The 17,858-nt window shown below is 36.3% G+C and overlaps 1 protein-coding gene across 1 annotated transcript in view; it reads left to right on the top strand.

Annotated features, from left to right (window-relative positions):
• The window catches only part of NEK10 (NIMA related kinase 10), a 96,761-nt gene that overhangs the window by 15,820 nt on the left and 63,083 nt on the right, over nucleotides 1-17,858 (top strand). Inside the window, exons 14-22 of the mRNA XM_065628844.1 lie at nucleotides 1,056-1,133; nucleotides 4,312-4,376; nucleotides 5,770-5,872; nucleotides 5,973-6,101; nucleotides 6,632-6,769; nucleotides 7,454-7,499; nucleotides 8,131-8,252; nucleotides 8,445-8,547; nucleotides 15,428-15,503. Of these exons, the coding sequence (XP_065484916.1) occupies nucleotides 1,056-1,133; nucleotides 4,312-4,376; nucleotides 5,770-5,872; nucleotides 5,973-6,101; nucleotides 6,632-6,769; nucleotides 7,454-7,499; nucleotides 8,131-8,252; nucleotides 8,445-8,547; nucleotides 15,428-15,503 (860 nt within the window). The remainder of the gene's footprint in view (nucleotides 1-1,055; nucleotides 1,134-4,311; nucleotides 4,377-5,769; nucleotides 5,873-5,972; nucleotides 6,102-6,631; nucleotides 6,770-7,453; nucleotides 7,500-8,130; nucleotides 8,253-8,444; nucleotides 8,548-15,427; nucleotides 15,504-17,858) is intronic.

The raw sequence follows: 17,858 nt of genomic DNA, 5'->3' as shown, positions 1-17,858 counted from the left end.
GTCAGGACTTTGCTTCAAGCATGGTCATTTCAACTGGAGTTCTGCTCTACAACAGCGTCTTCTGTTTTGAATCCTGCTTCTTTCTCTGTGCTAATACAACTTTGAGAGTTGCATGGTGAACAAGATGAAGGTTAAAAACGGATAGAGGAAGAAGATTTGCAGCTCTTTCAGTTACATGCTGAGAAAGTCGAGCTAGGTGACTTCTAAAGGTTTATCTCATTAAGTGGCAAAGAATTCCTGGTTCAGGCAGTTGAGAACCATTTGCTTCTGCAGTGGCTGCTCTCTACCTGTCCAGCCTGTGTCCTTGCCTCAACTTACAGCCTCGACAGCAGTCTGCAGCAGTCCTGGTGGCAGGCCAGATGTGTTAATGACTCAAGGGCTTTACTGCACAGCCTAAAACCTTAGCTCAACTCTACCTTCATGAACAGTTTAAGAAAATATGCCAGGAGCTACAGCAGAGCCTCTGCAGGGCTGACACATGTTCCCTCCAACTCTGCTAGAGAAGGGAGGGTATTTTCCAACAAAGAGCTTGTCAAGTAACTGGGAGCAGTACTGAAACACTCTACCAGTGCCCATCTGTCAAACCAACACAATGGTTGCATTAATAAAGACACAAGTATGGTTACATGAAAATGGAAGCTGAAATACAGTATGGATTTCACAAAATCCTGCTGAAGGCATAGATGTATTCTTCAGGCTATCCCTTATGGTGTTTCTTCAGTTTATATTTGTTGTGGCTGGATTCATGGTTCCTCACAGTTCAAAATATCCACATGGTGATGGGAGATCTGTTCCTGCAATTGACTTCACCTCTAGAGATAAAAGCATTGCTTCGTTATCTGTTCACTAACTCTTTGCGATAGCAGTTTAAATGTAACTATGATTTCAATCTTAGGTGTGTTTAAGTCATTTCAGCCTATAATTTAGGTGTGCAGTAGGATGTTCAGAACTTGTCAATTGGTATTATCTTCTGATTTATCTGAAATAACATTGCTTTTTATTTGTGGTTTCTATGCAAAAGAGTGCTATTAATATTGACCTTTCTCTGTTTCCAGGCAAATGGAATATATACAATAGCGAAGCTGATTTTACCAAACAAAGAAAGGAATGCTGAGAAAGCTAATTTATTACAGGTAACTTCTTTTTTTTTTTCTTTGCACATTGAAAACACCAAACAGTCCCTGAGAATTTTTTACAATTTTAAAGTTTATTTTAATGTAGAGTAAAAAAATCTTACTGAACAGGGGAAAAAAACCTCCAAACTCTACTAAAACAAACCCAGGAATAACAAATGGCCAGAAACTGAAAGTTAAATAGTGACTCAATTTCTGGTGTTCTTTTCTGATGCTTTCGACACCTCATACAGTGTAAAGAAAAGTGAGTATTTTTCTTGTGATAATCTCTCCTCTGCTTGTTCAGGCTGCCCAGCATCAGATCATCTTTTTACTGCTTTGGTCTTCATTGGAACTGCTGTAGATTTGATACTGTACTAGTATGTTTCTTTCTGGATCATCTTGTTGTGGTTGAATGTGGTTAAATGAACTACAGGAAAACAGCACATGAAGTAGAGCAAATTTAAATGTAGGATAAATATAGCGCTAATAAGCATAGAATGGTTCTTGGTTTTGCATGTTGTTACCCCCATAAATCTACCGGTTTGAGTCAACTTAGGCTAAAAGACCTTATCACCATGTTCAAGTATTTAAAGGGTGGCTACAAAGAAGATGGAGACTCCTTTTTTAGAAAGAGTGACATGGAAAAGACCAGTGGTAATGGATACAAGTTACTCTTGGGGAGATTTCTCATGATGAGAACAATCAGCCATTGGAATAATCTCCCCAGGGAAGGGATGGATTCTTGAACATTGGACACTTTTATGATTCAGCTGGACAGGGTGCTGGGCCATCTTGTCTTGACCGTGCTTTTGCCAAGAAAAGTTGGACCAGATGATCCTTGAGGTCCTTTCCAACCTTGTATTCTTTGACTTCATAAAGTTATCAGTAGTAATTAATTATCTGGTAGCTCTTCTCCAGCCTCTGTGAAATGGTATTGGTGTCTCTCTAAGCTACAGGAAAGTAGTGATCTGGGGTTCAGGGATGCACACAACTGCTGCTGCTCCGGTTGCCTTTCCATGGGTAAGTGTGAGGAGGTCCCTGGCACAGGTGGATCCTGCTTCTCACCTGGTCTTTGCTCTGTCATAGCCCTATACTAACATGGCTACATAACTACTCAACTATCTAATCAGGTAGGCATGCCTGGATAGCAAGGGAAAGCATTTCCACAAAAAAAAAAAAATCCATTTTAGTGTCATCTTTCTCATCACAGTTCTTCTAGATTAGGCTTGGACTGCAGATTCCATGGATTGGGTACCTTTCTTCTGCAATGACGTCTTACAGTGCACTTCAGTTAAATCGGCTTGGGGCTGAGATAAAAATCTTCCTAGAGCATATAAGAAACTAACACAGAGTCTAATAAACTGGAGCATATGCTCAGTGCTGTTGCCTCATACAACTGTAAGGAGCTTAATTTGTGCCTACTGACATTCTTAGATTCCAGCAGAATGTGACAGAAAATAACTCACAAGAGATACTAAGCCACTGTACTTAGACCTGAAGCCGTGTGAATTAATAATGGACTTAATGATCATGTGTGAAAACTAAATCCATTTCAGGCAAACAATAAGAAGTATTTTTTTTAATGAAACCTTGTTCAGGTTCTCACGCTGCTCTCTGTATTGCCTTTGTCATCATTACTGTTATGCAATATGGTTGCAGCTATTGGAAAACCCTTTCTGAATTTTCATAGGCATTTCTCTTAGCATTCTCACAATGCTGCTCTGGTTTCTTTTCTACTCCATTGTCTGTGTTTTCAACAGTTAAATTTTCAGCTTCTTTTCTACCGTGCTACCTTAGTGATCTTACTCCATTACCTCGAGGGTGGCAGTGATATCAGTCATTTATTCTGCATACATACCATGTATAAAATAATCATGCCTTAACTGAAGCATATCACAAATGTTAAATATTAATCTCACTATGGTAGTGTGAGAGAGACTAATATTATTGCCATTTAAAATATCTATTTGTCTCATTAATCTATTATCATGTCCATTCACTAATGGGCTTTCTACAGTAAGATATATGTGTAGTCTTTAAAACGAAAAACTTTGGATGTAGCGACTCTGGCCCAGCTGGTCTGGGTTATTCTGTACAGCAAAGTTGTGACTCCGTGGAATGCTGGACATCGGAACACACCATCCTGCTCCTGTGATGGAGAGTTTACTTAGAACTAAAAAGAAACATTGTCTGTAAAAGAAACAGCATCTTAGCAGTGTTAACATGCATTTCTTTTCTGTAAAATTTCAAGTATCCTGCTTCCTTCAAAAGTAGCTTTTGGCCTTTATTTTCTTCATTTAATACCTGTTCTCTGTATTGAAAGATTTGTTTTTTTAATGTGGGGATTAATTCTGCTATTATCACTAATTCACAGTTACCGTTGTCTAAATAGGGATTATCATGCTGGACTGTGGTGGTGTTTTAGTCACTGATGCAATAAAGTAATTCTAAACTATGTTAAAGGCATATACTATTTGCATTGTTTTAGATATCAATATCTTATTTCCCTTTGGCTTACTTTACACCATCATCTTGGTTTGGTCAGCCATGTATATGCTGTATTATTGACTCTCGATAAATGGAATTAAAGATGAGCTGCATAAAAGCATACATGTTAACTACCTGCCAGTGGCTGTTTTAAAAACCAGCTTTCTTCAGCAGGGATCATATTGAAACTAAGGTACATAAAGATAGAAACTGAGGTACATAAATATCTCTGTAAATATGAACTTCATATATTCGTTTTTCTTTTTTGTCCTCTGTTAGAACTTCTGGTGTTCTACACTACATTTTTCAGAAAAAAATGCAAAACGCTGTTTCTAGTACATCATTAAAGACCCACTGATTACATTTACCTTTTTCAGCACTGGAGAAGAGAGCAGGTCTCAAGTATTGAGCTATCTGCAAATGAAGAGATGATTAAGACTTAAATGTCCTTCGGCATGTACTATAATTGTCATCGCACACTTTACTTTTTTTTTTTTTAAACCCTAAATGGCCCTGCTTACTTTTGAAATACATGAAGAACTTAATGTATTTTTACTCTCTTCATTATCAGGTTAATAAGGTTATCTACTAGTCATTTAAGTACAAAACGTACCAATGTATAAAGTCATGGGGAATCCTTGACGTTTATCAGTGGCTTTTCCATTTGTGTATAAACTTGTCATTAATTTAAGCATTTTTCCTGCTGTAGTGTTATGCTTTCAGAGCTCTGAGATTTCTCTTCAGTATGGAAAGAAATCGACATATCTTTAAAAGGTATGTTAACAAAATTTTTGGTGAAACTCCTTTAGGATAGCTTTCAAAAGTCATCACTCCAATCAGAAAGACCTGGGTTTTGAAATGTCATTTGTTTTCAGCAAATAAAAATAGTAATGTGCAACCTCTGTCCTGTCTGCTGCTACAGATAGCCATTCTTGCACTGCATCAGTGCAAGATTTAGATGTTCAGTGTGGAGACTTCCATTGTATGCGTGCAAGAGACCCTAACTTTGTAGGGGCTCCTTCCTCCCGCATGAATCAATGTTTAAAATGTGTTGAGGACAGATCTGATACTGTTGGAGATAAACCATACTTTTATCCTGAAGGTTAGCAGATGCGAGTTAGAGCTGTGGATAGCAGCAAGTGACTGGGAGCAGTAAATTTTTTCTCTCAACCTTCCACTCCTTCACATGGGAATGACTTTGCATCAAGCTGGTTTACTTAGGAGTGTTGCTGAAATGTTTGGATCAATAAGGAGAAAATGTGTTTAATCAGTCACCCATTTTTATTAGTAACATGACAGTTTCACCAGGTTGGCTACAAAGGCTGTGTAAAACCTAGTGCTTTGATTTGTGGGATTAGGATGGTAATCAGACTGCCTAGGGGGGTCTGCCTATCAGTGGTGTTTCTCTATGATTTTATTCTGCATCATAAATTATCAGAATTCTAAATGTAACACTTGTGTTATTTTTACTTTTAAAAAGAGGATTTTGTACTGAACTGGCCCCAGTTTGTAATGAATCTTCATAGTTGGTTTCAAATTTAGAAAGTGATACATCTGGGCTGATTTACTGTCTTTCATATTTCTCCAAATGCCATAGTTTTCTGTATTTCTGCTTCTGCCTGAACTTTATAGAGAAGCAAACCTTCAGTTAAGCAAGTCACTAATCAAATATTGTGTAATATATGTTAGCTTCTGCTTATTTCAGTGCTTTTCTTCTTTAAGAATAGACTACTTGGACAAAAATTCTAAGATGGGTGTCATGATTCTTTAAATGCAGACAAATGTTAATCCTGTCATTTAATGCATTACAAGAAGGAACTCAGATAAAGACAAGCATAATATAAAGTACTATAAGAAAAAAATAGGAAAATGACTGGAAACTCAGGAGGTACATTGATTTTAAAGAGGCTTATACTTGTTTGGACAACTGGCATTTATATTAATACCCAGCCCATAGAGGCTGAAGTCTGACTTTTGAAAGGTCCTTTAACTCCTATGTACGTAGTGTTGGAGGGTTAATATCTGAACAGATTAGTGAAAAATAAGTCTATTATTTACCAGATTCATAAGTAAGTTGAAATAATAAGCATTGGAAAGTCTCTGCTGTAGATTAATAGCTAATGTGTACCACTGTTTCTAAACTGTATCAACATTTAAACCTTTGTAGACTTTTCCCTACTGACTTGTTTGAAACCTTCATTGATATTGGACACTATGTGCGTGATATCAGTGCTTATGAAGAGTTGGTATCAAAGCTAAATTTATTAAAAGTAAGTAAAAACCTTCATAGCATTAAGAAGCTGTATTCTTTGCACAAGAAAGGCATGAAATATTTTATATTTATTTATCTGTCATTCAATTTATAACCAGGAGGATGAATTGAAGCAAATTGCTGAAAGTATCAAGAGCACGAATCAGAATAAGGCACCTACAAAACATATAGGCAATTATGCAATTTTAGAGCACCTTGGCAGTGGAGCTTTTGGAAGTGTATATAAGGTAAGCTTCCCTTTTGATATTAATTTACAGATTTGAGGGGAGGCTTCATGAAGAGGGTCTAGTACCTATTTTAGCCACTGCCATCCTTCGAATTTCAGAAGAGGAATGCAGATGTGAAAAGGCCTTTATGGATCTGGGCATGTTGTTAGTATTTGCTGTGTTTTTGTTTGTCCCCGCTTATATTTATAGGACTGACCAGTGTATCTCTTAGGTTTTCTGCTTTTACTTTAATCCCTTTCCACACACAGCATTTCTGTCTGTTGCAAATGCTAACAAATCTGTGTAAAACCACCGAAATTCAAGCATATTTTATCTGAAAAGCAACACTGGGCACAGATAATGCTACTTCAAACACTGTGGCAAGTTTGGCAATCTACTGCTAACCTGCATTGTGGGGCTCCAGTTCTTCTGACTGATCACATCATACAGAGGAACAGCTATGACTCTGATAACTAATCTGGTAGCCATAATAATATCCTTTCTCTCCCCATCCTATATTAATCTTACAAGGGTTTTATCTTTTTTTATAGGTTAGAAAACATAATGGACAAAATCTCCTGGCAATGAAAGAAGTCAATTTACGCAATCCAGCATTTGGAAAGGACAAAAAAGACAGAGACAGCAGCGTGAAGAACATTGTCTCCGAATTAACCATCATTAAAGAGCAGGTATGTCTCAGGCACTCTAGTTTCATGTATGGGCTCTCTGCTGTTAGCACAGTTAACTCTGACTTCTCATATGGCAGGGCTTCCAGCTGCTGTTAACTATTTTTTTTTTTCTGATCAGTACAATACCGGCCCATGTTACCTGACTGCTGTCAATATTGAAAACCTTCTTACTGTACTGTTAGTGGCATTGCAAAGTCTTGTTACTAAAGATTCTTACTTTCTGTGTTAGCAGCGTTTGAACTTTTTTTTCAGGGATTCAGTAAATTAAGATTGTGATGGAACAAATTCTCATCAGTTTTCTATTTAATGAGTTCTTGGGTTTAAAATACAGTGAGAAGATGGTCTTTTTGTAATTGAAAATTAAAAAACCCAGACTGATCATTAGTGTTTGTAGGCTAAGAAAGCCAATACTTTGATGCAGGTGTAATTGCCTGTTTTCAAACTTCATTTGCTTTTTCTCAGTAATTAAGGGGAGAGTGGATAGGAATCATGTTGCATTTTCCTCCTGATTGCTCCAGTAATGTGCAACACTTCTCTGTATTTGGGGTAGCAGTGAAGGTCTACTGCACTGCAGTCCGTAAGCCAGTTTGTGGAATCTTTCCTTCCAATGTGTGGCTAAACATTATAAATACTGTGCCACCAGTTTAACTATTCTGAACGTCTGAATTTCTTTTCTTATTGTAGCTTTATCATCCGAATGTTGTACGGTATTATAGAACCTTCTTGGAAAGTAAGTATAAATGCAGAAAATTAAAACATTGTACATAATGAAGAAGTAGAAATATATAATAAAAGCACAGCTTAGAGGGAGTGTGTCAAATTGGAGCAATAAATGGTAATATTTTCTTTGAGAACTGCTACAGTTCAGACAGTCTTATATTCCTTTAAAATTGAAAAAAAAAATGGTGAGTAATAATATTTATAATTGTTTATCTGTCAGTAAACCTAGATGCAATGTAAGCATGTAGAAAGCATAATTGTCACCCTATAGAGTTAAGGACCCCAAATTTACAAATGGAATGCCAAGTAGGGAGCAAATCTATAGAAACTAGTAAAATGAATGATATAGATCGCTCAGCCCTATTGTCTTAATTTACTTTTTTATAAAGAGCTAGCTACATATGCCTGCCCATTGAGTGATTATCAGGCAGTCAATTCCTTATAGTTGCTGTGATACAAAATGAGGAAAAACCAGAGTAACAAGGACTAGAAGTATGATTAAAATGTATTTGTCTGTACAAATAAGTTTTTAAAAAGGAAAAAACAACAGCTTAAAAAATATATTTTAACCTCAAATACTCTGTTTTTGAACACCTTCTGGATAAATGCAATGTTTTATTAATTAATTTTCTTTTATGTAGATGACAGATTGTACATAGTCATGGAGCTCCTAGAGGGAGTGCCTTTGGGAGAACACTTCAACTCTTTGAAGGAAAAGCAACAACGGTTTACAGAAGAAAGAATATGGCATATATTTATCCAAGTAAGGGCCGCCTCTTTTTTTTTTTTGTTGCCAGGACTTTCCTGCTTGTAATTAGTAGCACTATTTATGTTTATTATGACAAGAAATGTTTATTATATCAGGCACTAATATAAAATATGAATTTAATGTTATGCGCCTTTATTTTGGTTGTAGTTAAGAGTCTTTGTAAGGCTTCTTCTCTTTGTTTTTAAGCTTTGTCTAGCTCTTCGTTATTTGCATAAAGAGAAAAGGATTGTTCATCGAGATCTCACTCCGAACAATGTCATGCTGGGGGATAAAGACAAAGTTACAATTAGTAAGTAGAACTACTTTACTTGAAGAGAACTTGCCGTGATGTATGTGAGTAGAATTTCTTTACTGAAACTCTCAGGTTTCAGATTCCTGGGCACTGGTCACCATACTTGAAAGCTAGTAAATTATTGCCTTAATATACTGTTGTGTAAAATAATTGCTAATGGAGATTTTGTGATCATTGCCACCAGGTGTCATCAGCCATGACTATGTTTTTTGCAGCTAGGTATGTCAAATATTACGAAGGAGATGATTTTGCCCTATAAAAAAATTGGACTATAGTTATGCATCAAGGCTTGCTTTTATTTAAATCAGCAAGAATATCAAGATAACCAGAATAGACAACAAGTGCTAATGAACATATGAAGTACAACAGCCACCTGTTCTATTCCAGTTCTACTGTGTAATTGTTTAGTACCCATCGGTTGTTCCCAGTGATCATCTGCATTGAGGTGCTACTTCTCTAAGCCTGTAGTAGCGAATATTCATGATGTTTGCTTCAGTTATCTCCATCGTGTGGAGGAAGGAGCCTAGGCAGGCAGTATGTGTGTGAACAGTACTCCAAAATATGACAAAGTTTTACTTTTTGAATGAGTTAATACAACCTGGGAAGCACAGCAATCCTTACAAGTAATCCAAATACTGTAGTTTTTAAAGTTTTCAAAGAACTACTATGTGCTATTATATCTTGCTGCTCATGATACAGAACTAAATAAATAATTTGAATACTGCAGAAATGTTGTGAGAAGTCTTGATGGAAAAAAATCAGTCTCTCTTCTTTAAGAATAACAGAGAAGTGTAGGCATATGCATGCACCCAACCACAAAACACTCAGCTGATTTTGTAGTATATATTTATACCTGATGGTGTACATACAATTTAATAATGAATGAATTTAAGTATGTGCTAAAAAAACTCTGATTCTTAGTAATGATATAGTTTTGAAAGAAGATGATTTATTGGAGCATTTGTCATTTGAATAATGAAAAGAAATATTCAGAATATTATTGTAAAGGAAAGTATCATGTAGTTAGATTTTATATCAATATACTGCCACTGAGGGGCACTCTTGCCTTAATTTAACACCTTGACTTAACACCTTTGCCTTACTTCTGATCCAATCTAGATAAATAAAAATGTAAATGTACTTTCAAAGGTAAACTCAAAATTGCCTGTGAAAAGCATTGATATTTCTGTCAAAGTTTTACAGGAGTTGAGGAAAACTGGAAGAATTGAAACTTATTTTGATCCTTTCTACAGTGATTGGTTCAAAACTATTGCAATACTTAAACACTTGCTTTATTTAGTACTTTAATTAGTACCAGTGTATATTGAATTTTTGGAGGGAGCTGAAGACCTTTTATCTGTTACTTCTGAATTTTACTGAACCTTGTTGTTTTACAACCTTAATGAAATTAAGAAAAATTTACTTTCTGATTATAGTAAATATGTACTGTATCAGTGCATGCTGTGCTATTATGCCTAACTCATAAAGTCCTTGTATGCCAAAGACTGGAGCATTTGTGATCTTGATAATTATATCTCTCAGTATTTGTGGATAAGTGTAATATTCATTTGAGAATTTAAAGTGGTTCTAGATGAAAGTTAATACAAAATGTCAGATGAATGTGGAAGTGTATGCTCAAATACTGAGAGATCTTAAATGTACCTCTGCAGTGAATTTGATCTGTCAGCTTTTATAAAAGGTGAGGGTCTTCTCTAAGATCTACTCCTGAAGAGAGAGAGTTCAATTTTTTGGAGTCTTTCAAATCTCAAAACTGACCAAAACTTGTTTCCATCCAACTAGAGTAATATTCCTGTGGGCTACTCATGAAGTGGTGTTGTGTGGTTGTGTAATTAAGATATGGCCTCTGATGGTCCCAGTTATTTTGTTTCATAAAAGAAGCTTGTATATCATAAAACGCTGGTCTCTTTTCTTTTCCTCAATCAGTCCTTCTGGAAACGGTAACGCTTGTTAATCTTGCTATGTGAATTTGCAGGCTGACAATCTAACAGAGGCAGCTCATTCCTCTGTAAGTAACATTCTTCAGATATGTTGTCTTTATAGAGTTGCCTTAGTTTTGGACTCTCATGGTAGATTTTGATTAAAAAAAAAAAAGAAAAAAAACAAAGTGGGGAATACACTGGAGCAAAGTGCTTCTGTAGGCTGAAACTTTAATTATGAACTGTGCATGGCCATGCAGCAGCCTCAACAACGAGCTTGCTTTAAGAAAGTTTTGGGACTTACAGGTAGGAGTTTCTCACCCTGTATGCGAGAACTGAGCCACTTGTTCCAAATCCAATGAAGGCGTCTCATACAGTTTCTGAGTTTATGTTGATTGAAAAGGAAAGGAGTGCACAGTGTGGGAGAATTTCTCACCTTGCTGTCAGCACAGAAAAAAAAAAACCCAAAACCTGCTAAAGAACTATGCTTGCTTGTCCTGAAGTCACAGAGAAATTCCTACATACAGGTGGCCCTTGTAGCACAATTCCAGCAGAACCTGGTAGGCAGCAACCAATAATGAGATGTGACTGAAAACTAGAATTCCTACAGGCAAAGAACTCTGCAACCAGCCTGGCACAATGTAAGATTAGGCTATAAGGTCTCTCCTGGAGATGGTCTCCAAGTATCATCTCTATAGGTTCTACTGAAAAAAAGAATGCTTGAGGTAATAGTAGGAATAATTTTTTAATCTGTGTGGTCACACTGTATTGTCTTTTTCTTTAATAGTGAATATGCTTAGACACTGTCTTTATCCAGGTCCTTTTTTATTGTTTTATTTTTAAAATTATGCAAGGTACAAATAAAGGTTCTAACCCAGGAGGTGTTTCATTCTGATGTGAAGATTATGTAACTTCCTTTGTGTTTCCCATGACATCTTATACACATGTCAATTAAATCTCAACAATCCAACTTTTTTTCAGGCTCTTTTAATTCATGTGTTGTTGCAACTGGAAACAGACATTTACAATCTGATCCTAGCCAGGCTAGTGGTAATACAAGATCTTTGTTTCTGACTGTAGAGAACTTTAAGCATGCTGTTGTTATGTAGTCTCTGGAACTGCCTACCTTACTCATTTGTTCTGTTCAATCTCTGACATAAATTTGATAGGAAGGGGGCCATAACTAACATCTCTTATATGTTGGTACAGCATTTAATCATAATTGATTGAGCTGCAAAAGCTATGAAAATAAAAATATTAAAGCACGCTAACCTGCAATTTCATAAAACATCTCACTCTAAATTGGTAGAAAAGTGTTACTGAAATCGTACATGTCTGGTGCAGATTGAACGTCTGATTTATAAATTCTGAAAAAAAAAAAAAGGTAGAATTTTAGGCACAGCCTGAATGATAGTTGTTTTGTATAGGGTTTTGGAGATTCATTGAACCAATATTATCTGTGGCTCTCAGTTTAATCTGCCCAACCTTTTTATATAAGACACTGAGAAGTTACAGTTTTCTGAATTTAAAACGTGTATCTGCTTTTATTGCAGCTATATTTTACTGCAGTTGTTGTTTGTTTCTAGCACAGCAGATTTCTGTCTAGAGCTCCATAGCTTCATGACTCTGTAGATCATCACCTTTCCTCAGTGTCATCTACTTGCACCAATGTTTAGATCCTGATGGTCAAAGAGGCCCATGTAGAATTGCTTTGATACCTTTTGGGTCTGATGTCAAGGAAAATTGTGAAGGATCCCGTATCTCTTTGGGTTACATGCTCTGTTTAATGTTTAGTCCACATGATGCATTAGCAGCAGAAAGGATCTACATGGAAGTGAAACCTAGGATTATATAGCAGCAGAATACTAGTTTTGAGACAACTCACCTATCCGATATAATTCTAATCATAGCAGGCAACCATGAAGTGTCAGAATGGTGAAGCAAATGAGACTTAAAAAGTTCTAATAGTTGCTGGATGCTGGAAGAAAGCGACCTGTTAATTCCGTAATTCAGAATACTTGCTTGTTGAGTGCACTTTTTAAAAGTCCTCTTGGCTCTTGATACTGTGCCATGCCCAAAGAAGCAGTGGCCATGAGGTAAACTGGGTATAACTAGTGTCTGGTTTGTGTTAGTCACTACTTTTCAGGGTCACTTGGATCCATTATGGTGTTTTTGCAGTTCATGTGGCTCATTTAACCAGTCCTCAGTATCAGAATTGCTGCCCTTCATAATAAGATTCAAAGAAATGCTTGTAGTGCTTCATTTTCAAAGTTTCCATGATAGGCTGAGTGGAATTTTCCATTTGTTTGTGTTCACTCAAACATTCTGGACACTATTGGTAGATTAGTAGCACAATCACATCTCTTTTTACAAATTACAGTTCTAGATGTGGGTTAGTGCTAATATTCTTGGCGCAGAAGTTACCAGTTTTACAAAGCTGACAGATGGTAGACTGAGTTTATGAAGTGTTGATATTAGCACGCAGAAAAGAGAATGATAGAATAGCTAGAAAGGTGTATTTGGGAATGATGAGAAATTAATTCTGTTCCCATTTCCATGTTGATGGAAAAGAGTAGAATAAGTATGTAGTACTGTTTATTGAATTGCAGATTGTCTTGATTTTAGGATATGCTTTCATGGAAAATAAAGTTCTATTTTTATCTTCCAGATCACTGTAACTCAGTAAGTTGCTGACAAACTTCCTTGATTACAGTTGCTCTTAAAATTCTCTTCCAGCTTCTAAAAGACATACTGCTGTGGTGTGAAGCCTTTTCAGGAAATTGCCAGATGTGAATTGTCACAATGGGTCCTCATTAATCAAGCCTCAGTTCACCGCTGAAACCAGTTAATAGGGGTCATCTTTATATTTGGTGATATCTTCATTTAATGGCATGAGAGACAGGCCTCTCGCAGTTCTCAGAAATTATTTCATTTGTTTGTTAGTTATAGTAGCAACTTTTGGCATCAAATACCAAATAAAGAAACCTCAAGTATTAAAAGCTGTAGACCAATTTATAAGCTGCAGACAGATGCCTAAATAAATTAAAAGAAGCAATTTCACTAGTTCAAGGCGGTTCAACGTTTGACAATTCCTTTTTATTCAATTCTGTATTATGGTCTTGAAAAAGCATTTATGTTTAATGTAAAGTTGATTGTCCTGTGCTTTACATTCCTGAGGTTTGGCAGCACCAGTCATATTTAGGAGCTTCTTGCTGGTGTCATGATAGTTTAGCAGAATTTTGAGACAGTTATTGCCTGTGAAATAGATTTTTTTCCCTGTTTCTGAAGACCTGAGCCTAAAAGGAAGAAAATACATTTACTCCATGTGGCTGATTTTTCCCTTGCCTTTTTTTTCCTCTAGATAATCACTAATGTTGTATTAAAATAGACTACTTCTTCCAGAACAGAGTTGTACAGCTCTCCTCCTTCCTAATGCTTTCAAACACCAGGAACTGAATTTATCGATTTATGTAATGTCTTAATACTCTTTCTTTATAGAGTATTATGTGAAGGATTCTAAAGGAGGGAGTTCAGAATGATTCATCCCAATTAATTCAGGGAAGAATCAACATTGCCAAAACCTCTGGTCCTTTTGGGATTAACATTCCCTGGAGTGAACTGCTTGAGGACTGTCTTAACTCAAGGACAAAAGGGAGGCCTCTCAGCGATCCTGTTAATTTCGCATTCTTCCCACTTATATTTCCCAAGCACTGCAGAGCTAGTCCTTCTTTGAACATTTTGTTCAAAGAAAAATGATCTGTGGCATGGGTACCTAGATTTGGCTTTCTTATCAAAGGCCTTTTCTGAATAAGAGATCCACTCCTTTTCAGACTCGAGGCTCACACTGAGCAAGAGCCAACAAAAACCGATTTTTATTACCTGTGTTTCTTCTGATCTCTAGTTTTGTGGGTGGTTGTTGCTTGATTGGGTTTTTTTTGTTTTGCTTTGGTAGGGTTTTTTTGTTTGTTTGTTTTTTTAATGAGTAGAGACATTTTGAGCTAAAATGTTTATGAACTATCTCACTGTAAAAACAATTGGAATAGGCATGCTATGAGCTCTGTCCAAGTAGAAAAGGAGTTTTAAAATATTTTAAACAATATTATCTACCACACAAAACTTCCTAATTCTGAAGTAGTAATACAATGCAGAATTAAAAGACTTAAACAAGTACAATTATTTTCTCTTGCTCTCTGTGCTTGGATGTAATAAAGTGCAATGTGTCTTAGCTGCATTGTTATGTTGAGGCAGCAGTGGAGTATTGAATTGAAAAAAATGAACTGTTTGGGTGGAACTTAGATTAAAAAAATAATCTCTAAAGATTGTGTACGAGAATTTTGTGGAAGACTACCTGATAATTACACAAAAAGCACCTACATTACCATAATTGCATGATCTTCTAAATCTACAGCTTTTGTCACAATGTAAAGCTAAGATTCACCATTGTTTTTTACCAAATGCAATCTTTGAACATGAACTATTCAGATATTAGACCCCCTTGTATCCTTTGAAATTAAATTTCTGAGAAAGTCCACCCTTCCCAGCTATCATAATTTGAAGGAAAGCTAAATAATTACTAAATTCATTACATTTTTTTTTCCATTAATTTGGGCATTGGATCACTACTTATTAGGTACTTACCATTGCCATGCAGCTGATTTGAATATATTAATAGACACCTGACACTGGTCACATAGTTTGGATCAAAAGCATTTTTCAAGCTGGTAGACCCGATTCAAACAGAAGTTATTGATTCATGTGGAGATAGGAGGAAAGTATGGTCCAGTACTGCAAAATGTAAAAGTTAAAAAAAAAAAACCAAACCAATGACCCAAACCCTCCCTTGCACCTTCTCCTGACTTTTTCAGCTGTTGTGAACCAGCACTGATTGTCATCCAAATAGGGTGGTTATTGACACGTGAATCCTTTTTTCTTTATTGTAGCTGATTTTGGGCTTGCAAAGCAAAAGCAAGAAAACAGCAAACTTGCATCAGTAGTGGGAACCATTTTATACTCATGGTAAGTGTTGCCTGTTCTTGCATATGACAGTTACTGTGGGTTGATGCAAAACTGAGGCAACTGCGGTTGTGTAGCAACCTATTCATCTAACTACATCCTTAAAGATAAAGAAATGTGTTTTCAGCTATAAAAAGATAGATGTAAACAACACACATTAATTTTAATGGCTTTTAATGTAATCGTGGCTTCAGTGTTCAGTTATTGTATGTGTGGACAGCTTACCTTCTGAAAAATATTTGAAATTGGTGCTAGTGGATTTATTTTGGATCAGTAAGCATTTGGGTTTAGTAATTGAACTGAAAAAATATTTTCTAAAGTTTGAAATTTTCAAATGTGGAAAAACATGACACAGATTCTTTGCAATTTAAACTTAGCAAACTCATACATGACTGCTGCAAAATTTTGCCACAGAAAACACACTATTCGGTCTGCTGAAGGAGCTGCAGTTCCCTTTGGCATCCCATTTGTGGGAAAGACAAAGTGAGGAACCATATTGCATTAAACTGTGGTACCAATAAAACTACGTAAGTTCCTTGGTTACTACTGATTTGCATTTTGTTTTCTCAAGAGCATGGAATAAAAAGCATTTCCTGTCCAAAAGGTTCCCCTCAATATGTAAACAGTGTATGTAACTGAGAGTATTATATGCATGTCAGATTCTCTCAAACAACAGTAATTGTGGGCTGGACAGAGTATTGATTTTTGTGTTGCACGATATATAAATAACAAACATGCCTGTTAATTCAGGTCACTGTATTGAGAACAAAAGTGAGCAAACGCAATCTGAGTAAAAATCTAAGTTGTGGAAAGCATAAGATCAATATTAATCTAATAGCAGTTGATGTGTTCTGGGCCTGCCATTTAAGCTGATAATTTCTGTTAACTGAAATGCTAACATCAGAAATCAATTAATGAATTTCTAATCTGTGCCACAGTTCTGGACCTCTCTCTTCATTTGCAAAATTATTGGTTAAGCTTTGCCTACTCTAACTACTGCTTTATTAAGGAAATATGTTTACAATATGTTCAGCTGAAGCCTAGCAGATCCAAATATTCCTCAGTCGTGCGTGGGTTGTTCTTTGCAACACCTTTTTACATACAGCTGCTGTTCCCTCTTTTGAGAGTCACTCCGTTGCTTCTACTCAGTGTCCAGCATTCTGGGGTCAGAAGTTGTTTTTCTCCTTTTAGGGACTTTCTGGTTCTCTTGTTCCCATTGCTATAAGTTACCAATTCCAGCTCCTGTCAATAAGGCAAAGTTTATTTGGTGTGTCGACTAGAAAAAGAAAACTAAAAGGAATGACACAGTAAAAAAACCTAAGAATGTTGCACAGCATGCAGCCTGTAATATTGTTTTCTGTTTTCATCAGAATTTTTAATTTACAAAATACATGCCCATAAGGAGAAAAACCTAACAGAAGATTATATCCTAAGAAAAACTGGAAGTGGTTTCATCCTAGATTTCTTTTAAGATCACTGCACGGGCTGGGGTGCTGACAGGATCTTTTGCAGAAGTCTACAGGTCTTTTTGATGTCAGTCATCTTCAATCTTCTTTTCTGCTTCGGTCACCACATGTAATGGCCATAACCTGCCAGAATGGTTGGCCTGCATGCTTGTAATAAGTAATTAAAGGTTTCAAGCTGTCGGGGAAGCTACTGATGGCTTTTCTGAGTTAAGAGGGACAGTCAATAACTCAGGCATTTGGCAATTGAATATAATTCGTGTTGCCACTTTTGAAATTGTTACTTGTGATTTCCTAGTGCCAGAATGAAAATGATTGACACTTAATCCCTAGAAATCGCTAAATCCTAAAAGGGCTTCAAGAGCGAGTCCTTGTAATGTGTTAAATATTCAAGCCCCATACCTTAAAGACTAATGCTTATGCTGCTACTTAGTGAGCAAAAGTAAGGTGATGGCGAGTTTGCCTTAATTGGTTCCCCCAATACCCCCAAAGCAGAGCACCGTCTGTGAGTGATACTTGGAGTAGTTAAGTGTAGTAAAAGTATGGTGTAACTGGTTATGTGACATCTTTTTCATGTCCTCTAAAGTAATTGATTTGTTTTGTTCAGTTATAACTTGGCAGAGAAGTTGTTGATGGGAACTTATTGTGCTCTTTTAAACAGCAGTTACCAGTGAAGTGTCTCTGCAAGTCTTTAGAAGTGTCAGGTTCCAAACCATGTCCCAGCGGCACTCAGGATCGCTAAGTTGTACTGTCACTTATTTTTTTTCCCCTGTTTGTTTCTGTCACTGTCTTTGGGTGTTTGCTCATTTTATAGGAAATTTTTATTTGACAGTAGTGTTCTGTAGATTTATATACACTTTTAAAAAAATGTTTGCTTAAACCGTATTTATTATTA

The sequence above is a fragment of the Caloenas nicobarica genome, chromosome 2 (genome assembly GCF_036013445.1).
Source record: "Caloenas nicobarica isolate bCalNic1 chromosome 2, bCalNic1.hap1, whole genome shotgun sequence".
In the NCBI taxonomy this organism is placed as follows: Eukaryota; Metazoa; Chordata; class Aves; order Columbiformes; family Columbidae; genus Caloenas; species Caloenas nicobarica.
This window is presented reverse-complemented; position numbering and strand designations above follow the sequence as displayed.